This window comes from Nuphar pumila, chromosome 2 (assembly GCF_984573655.1).
Source record: "Nuphar pumila chromosome 2, dmNupPumi1.hap1.1, whole genome shotgun sequence".
In the NCBI taxonomy this organism is placed as follows: Eukaryota; Viridiplantae; Streptophyta; class Magnoliopsida; order Nymphaeales; family Nymphaeaceae; genus Nuphar; species Nuphar pumila.
Window position 1 is genome coordinate 83,873,793 of NC_143250.1, and position 6,903 is coordinate 83,880,695.

At 40.3% G+C, this 6,903-nt stretch overlaps 1 protein-coding gene across 1 annotated transcript; it reads left to right on the forward strand.

The window, feature by feature from the left end:
* Nucleotides 1–2,892: 2,892 nt before the first annotated feature.
* On the forward strand, nucleotides 2,893–6,316 carry LOC149845884 (heavy metal-associated isoprenylated plant protein 44-like). The gene is made up of 3 exons (XM_089997771.1): nucleotides 2,893–3,002; nucleotides 3,142–3,217; nucleotides 5,673–6,316. Exons 1-3 carry the CDS (start codon nucleotides 2,973–2,975, stop codon nucleotides 5,990–5,992), a joined length of 426 nt encoding a protein of 141 aa, XP_089853897.1. The 5' UTR covers nucleotides 2,893–2,972; the 3' UTR covers nucleotides 5,993–6,316.
* The last annotated feature ends 587 nt before the right edge of the window (nucleotides 6,317–6,903 follow it).

The following is a 6,903-nucleotide window of genomic DNA, read 5'->3' on the forward strand; positions in this document are numbered from 1 at the left end:
TTCAAAGTTGAAGGATGTCATGAATTCAATACCCGGTGTGTGCATCACTTGTTGCATGATCGAAGCCAACACAAAACTATCTTCAGTGGACACACGAGGAGAGTACAGAAGGGTGGGTTTGCTCTTTGGGTCCACTATTAGCTTGTACCAACTTTACACTTTGGACTTTTGTTCAGAAAAAAAGAAAAGAAAAGAAAACTTTACACTTTGACCGTATCATGTCTAGGTTGTTCGGACCCATTTCATAGTTGGGCATGGACGAACAGTGAGTTGTCCTTCTATTCTAGAACCATCACCTAAAACAGTAAAAGACAAGAACCAGTCAGGCAACATGATCCCTAAAATCTAGCGGAATGAGATAAATTTTAGTATGGTTTTTGAACTAATACCCCCCATTTAAGGAAGCACATCACCCAGCAGAGGTCAATGGATCAGAAAGACAAGACTTGCACGACCCTGATTTTTAGCTGATAATATGGACTGCGTCACCCCACATAAGATATTCAATTTCTACTTTCTCAAAAAGAAAAAAGGATATTCATTTTCTAATATTATGTTTTTTAATATACAATTTCTATTTAGTCTGAATTTTACAAATGTTAATACTACAATTAGTCATCTTTCAGTAGATAATAAAGATTAAAATGAAAGGAAAACAGTGGGTGGTCTTGGCCCCATGGGTGGCTTGAGGTGGAAACTTGGGGAGTGAGAGATGCTAAGGTTAGTGGGTTGTCCCAAAAAGAGGTGCTTTTTTTAAGGCATCAAAAACCCTCTCCACACATGAATTTTCAAACACAAATTCTTCCTGCTGGTAAATTCTTTTGTTTCTTCTCTTTTTCCTTTCCTTAGCAAGGAGGGTTTGCTTCCTTTTCTGAAATAAAAATAATGAGGGTATTTTTTATGCAGCGCTGCTGACAGCTACGGGCAGCCACCCATCTCAATATTTCTCGAGATGGAGACCAACCCTTTAAGACGTATTGTTAGCAATATGGAATCACCTTGTAGACATGTGATGGTGGTATAAGAACTGTATGGAGAATATGGAAGGATTTTTTAGGGCATTCTCTATGCACATTCTAACTCGATGCATTTACACACAAGGTCATTCGCTTGCAGATTATGTTTACCCATGCTTCTGTGGGCCGGTTGGGCCATAACTGAGGCATTAATGTAAGGGTTTTAGATACCATTTCATCATCATGACTTCTGCAAGTGTATCATGGTTTTTAAAAAAATGACCATCATGACTCTTGTCAATGTGATATGGCAAAGAACACCCATAGCCAAATTCTTTGGGTCTAATTCGTAGTACGGCAGATCATGGTTCAAAACAGATAAGCTGATGAGAGATGGAGGGAGAAACAGAAGGCGAAGGGAAGCAAAGAATTAACACTCAGGAATGGCCTCACTAGAGGTCTTCCAGCACTCAATGTTGCACTGCGGATGAAAGTATAATTTAATGCGGAGGAGATAAATGCCCCTTCACCTACACCTCTACCCTCAGGCAGTAAGACCTGGGCAAATGTGGCCTGAGGAGATCGAAAGTAGTCTCCAAACACTGTTCAGACAGTTATTGGGAGTTTGGGACCTATTTAGAAAAACATCAGCAAATATTTTGTCATAGTAATGATATCTGGTAAGGGTCTGCCTAACCCTAGCTTGCCTTTAAATATATATATATATATATATATATATATATATATATATATATATATATATATATATATATATATATATATATATATATATATATATATATGTGGTTCAAAACATGACCACCAATGCTCTTCATTCTGCTGTCACAAAGTGCACCTAGCACTTATACACTGACTAGAGTGTTTTAAAGACGGTTGTTGGGAGTTTGGGACCTATTTACAAAAACATCAGCAATATTTTGATTCAATATCATGATTCTCATGAAGCTTTAAAAACAGGTACACTCTTGAAGAGAATACAATGTTTTCAAAAATATCACCTATTTTAAAATTGTCTACTTTTAGTTTTTCTTAAAAAGAATCAAATTTTTAAAAAATTATCATGGGATTTTCCTCACAGTAACGAGATTGAATAGGTTGATCAAGTTTATCCACTTTAAAACACTTTCTTAGGGTTTTAACCGCAACCCACAACTTGGTCAAAGCCTACACCCAAAACTATAACTTTGCTAGATGAGTGCAGAGACTCTAGACATGGCTGTCAACGGGCCTGGTTTACCCGGACCCAACCCGAAGAAATCCCTATAAGGTCTGGTATGGTGATAAATAAGAAGACCCAAGTTTGGAGCCGAAGGTCCGATTAATTCATGGACCCGGATATAGTTTGTGAAATTTTATACCAGACCTGGACCCGACCCAAGTTTCGATTAAGACGCACAAATTTTCAATATAAAAATGATAAAAAATATGGTTTTACTGGGTATGGTCCGGTTTTGGTTCATATAATTTTTATTGAATCAGAGTATGGTTTTTCTTATAGTGGACCGGATTAAACTTGAGACGGGACCCGATACCATACCCGAAAATCGGGTTCCACCTGACACCTGAGTCCGAACCAAACCCAACCCGTTGACACCCCTAATTGTGGCCTTGTAAAGTGTCCATGACCAAGAGTTAATGTCCACTTTCGGAAAGTGGCAGCAGAAGCAGCTAGCTCGAGAAAAGGTAAAAGCGGGTGGTGGCAAACGTCCTCAAGGAGTATCAAGAATATTGGAACATTGAGCATAAACAACCATATAATGAACAGATATAAGTAGATTTATAACTGGAAGGAAGCGATGCCCCTTGAGAGAAGAATATCTTAGTCATCAGCCATATCTCTCTCTCTCCAATCTTCTTCTTGTTGCCCAAGGTAACCCCATTTTTCAATATATATATATATAAGCACAGTGGTTCATGGCTACTTTGATAGAGAGAACGTTGGACTCTTTGCTTTCGACCTTCGATCACTCGTTCTTTCGTCACCGAAGCTTCAGCATGACTAAGGGACAACCCCTTTCCCTGCAGGTTCATTCCCATCACTTCCTAATATTGCTTCTTTACTCCTATTCTTCTTCTTCTTTGATCTACTTTTCCTTCTTTTGTTTACTAAATGAACACTCTCTCTCTCTCTCTGAACCTTTATTGTTTTTTCTGTTGTTTGCAGACAGTGGAGCTCAAGGTGAGGATGTGTTGCGAGGGATGTGAAAGGATAGTAAAAAACGCGATCATGAAACTTACAGGTATTCTCTCTCTCTCTCTCTAAAAGATTTGAAAAAGAAGAATAAAGGAACGTAGAAGGAAAAAGGAACACAGGCGTGGCCAACTTTCTCGAGGAAGAGGACCCTTTTATGCCTTTAGAGGAGACTATCCCTCATCTTGGTCCATGTTTGGCTAACCTTTTCCTCACCACGCTCCTTCACTTTCTCCTCCGCCTCACTCCCCCCACCCTTTTCTTTTGTGTGTCTTGTAAATATAAATCCTTTGGTATGATGAACATGATTGAACTTCCCAAAACATAAACCACGCTAAACATTTCCCTATGTTAGGATTTAAAAATCAGTGGCTAGATGAATGCCAACAAGAGAGTATATCACCCTATGTTGTGGTTCTGAACTACCATAGATTCTCTCTCTCTCTCTCTCTCTCTCTCTCTATATATATATATATATATATACTTTTGAAAGTGAAATATCTCCAAAACCCAAAAAAGTATACCTACTCCGTTCCCGGAATATCGAAGGGTTTAACTTTAGCATGGCCATGGCTGAGTGGTCTTTCTCATCATTGCAAAGAATACAGTAGCATTGAAAACGAAGTCATTCGTGGGTGCTTTAAAATATTGGAGAATTCTAAGCCCCGTAATGGCCACCATACTTGTCGATGCTCCCTAGACATCATCATTCATCAGGCTACTCTGCCAAAAGCTATCCCACAAAGAAAAGTACGCTCCCGACAGAGGGCCTCATTTACTTCGACAGTAGGGGGTCCTGGTATGAAAGTTTGAGACTTGAACCGGCTCACTCTTTCACACCGAGTCGTTCGTCTAGTTGGCTTAGGATGTTCTATCAAATAATAACTCGGGCTGGGCTGGACTGGACTTGGACGTCGAGACTGAGATGTACGTTTTTTAATCGAAAGGTTTCCGAGTCAGATGTGCCCCCGAGTCGTTAGAGACTCGGTTCATCGACTCGGAACCATTGCAGCCGCTTGTATAGCATGGGCTCTAATTTGTGCTTCTTTGATCGGGTATGGATCTTATTAGACCATAGGTGGCAGGGTCCAATGACAGGCTTTGACTCCCATCATAGAGAGTCCCAAAAGCTAACCAAGTTGTGTATGGTTTCAACCGTCAACCATCAACCATCAACCATCAACCATCAACCATCCTTTCACCCGAAAGAAAAAAGGGAAAAAGTTGTAATAGAATTCGATCTGGGTCATCCATAGCACATAAGGGAACCATATCCTACACTTAAAAGCCAAAACCACTCTTGTACACGACAAATTAGCCGGCTTGGCTTGGCGATCGGATCGGGTCTAATGTCACCCACATCCCTATGGCCAGACCAAAGTAAATCTGATTCTGAATTTTAGGGACCGGCACCTCTTCTGCTCCGCTGAAAAGCAATCGGAACCCCCCTCCCAACCGGAAACCTTTCTGCTGAAAGGGGTCCAGCCTTGATTTCAGGCTCTCTTTTCTCGTAGAAAGGGAACCCGACGTTTTTATTGCCGCAGTGAGATCCGTAAAACGCATCGACGGGCATGCATTTTTGCAGAGTTTTTTTTTAATGATGAGGAACATTTTCCGAAGCTATGAAAACCCCAGGCAGGGGCCCCACGACCACCCTTGAAAGCTACGGATTGTGCAATGTGTGGGCGACCCCTGCGGTGGTATAAAATTGTGCCTTCAAAACATTTAGAAAACACTGAAAATTTTATGAGAAACATGTTTTTCGTACTATGGTTACATTTGGAAGCAAGAAAAACTCTCATAGAAAAATAAAATTTTGCTTATAATATGTTTTGATATGATAAATTTTTTTATTTGTTTGGAAATGAAAAATCTTAAAAGAAAATGAAAGAAATGAAGAGTGGTGGTGGTGGCAGAGTTTCTCCAGTCCTATTTTCCACGAGGTAGGTGATGATGGGTGGTAGTATATAGTATTGGTGAGATGAAAAATCATCATGAAGGGCAGTTTTCGAAAAGTGGGTAGTCGTGGTGAAATGGAGGGTGGTGATGATGGTGGGTGGCAGTGGCGGTGAGATTGGTAGGTGAGATAGAACCTCACCATTTTCTTTTTTGTAGGAAACATTTTTTTTCTTAATAAGAGAATGTTTTTTATAAAAAAAGTGTACTTTTTAGAAAAGCTCTCAAAAAATTTTGTCTGGTTTGAAAGGGTAAATTTTCCATTTTGTATTACTTAACATCTTTTCCACTTCCAAACGTGTGCTATGTGGGAAACACCTTCCTATATTTGGTACATGTTTTTCTTTATCTGGATACATGTTTCTTATGTTTGGTTTTATTAATTTATCAAGTTATTAAGTTTTTTTTTCTTTTGTCTTTAACATTTTCCATGCATTTGCCAGTCGTTTCCTAGTCCGTTTCCTGTTTTCTGAAAAAACTGGTTTTCTGTTTTTTTTTTTCTCAAATAACGTTTTTCATTTCCATTTCTCTTTGTGGCCAACGGACAGGGGTGGACAGCGTGGAGGTGGATCTGCCGCTGGAGAAGGTGACGGTGACGGGGTACGTGGACAAGAACAAGGTGCTGAAGGCGGTGAGGCGGAGCGGCAAGAAGGCGGAGTTCTGGCCCAACCCCAACATGCCGCTGTTCTACACGGGCGAGAAGGACTACTTCTACGACGACAAAGCCTACAGGGAGACGTATAACTACTGGCGCCACGGCTACAACGACGGCGAGCGGCACGGCCTCATCCACTCCGTCTACCGCCCTGACGACAAGGTCAGCACCATGTTCTGCGATGACAACGTCAACGCCTGTTCCCTCATGTGATCCCCGTCCCACCGCGTGCCTTCCCCTCGGGAAACCTACCCTACTGCGTTTTCTGGTTCGCCCAAAAGGTGGCATAAAATGCCCTACAACTATAAGGAGGAACACCCACCAACCCTTTCTTTCTCTCCCCTTCCAAAAAAACAAATGATGAATGTTGCTTGAAATTTGTATGCAGTTACTGTTGTGGTTTAATAGTGCTTGAAGGGTTTGTATCTACTAAAGGTTGTAAATGAAAGGGAGGAGAGGTGGTTTTTGTTTGTTTGTTTGTAGGAACATAGTACTATAGGCTAATAGGAGTACGTGTGTGTATGTGGAAAATTTAAGTGTTGGGCTTTTTTAATATTGTCTTTGATAATGTATGATCAATGATGTAGTGGGGTTTGAATGGTGGTTTGTGTGTATGCGGATGAGGAATGAATGATGCAGAGGAAAAGAAAAGATGATGGGGGTTGTTGATTTTGGCTTGATCCGCGCTCTCGCTCTATATAATTAACTAACTATACTTATTTGATATGATTACAATGTAGGTATCGTGCAGTTCTCTCTCTGTGTGTGTCTATCTGCGCAGATATCACGTTTGTCTGTGTGGGGAATGAATGATGATCACAAAAATTTCATTTAGAGGCCACTCTTTTGTTCTTTTTTGAAAAAGCTGCTTCATATTTTTGAATTTTTTGTATGGGCCTTTGGTTCTCTGAAGATTGCAGACAGTACCTACCTTTTATTGTCTTCGTTAACTAGTGCTAAATCTCAAGCCATAACCTTCTTAATCACATGTTCAAAACCAATGTTGTCAGCATCGTTGCTAATTTTTCTATACGTTAAGAGGGTCATGAATCATCCTAGAAAAGAGAGGGTCATGAATCTGCGCCTTAAAAAAATTGGATGATTCATGCTGAAACGATTCATTG

Excerpts from the sequence above, each read along its gene's own strand:
- LOC149845884 (XM_089997771.1), top strand. The coding sequence starts at position 2,973 with ATGACTAAGGGACAACCCCTTTCCCTGCAG. Across the intron at positions 3,003-3,141 it reads GACAACCCCTTTCCCTGCAG|ACAGTGGAGCTCAAGGTGAG; the intron begins GTTCATTCCCAT and ends TGTTGTTTGCAG. Across the intron at positions 3,218-5,672 it reads CGCGATCATGAAACTTACAG|GGGTGGACAGCGTGGAGGTG; the intron begins GTATTCTCTCTC and ends GCCAACGGACAG.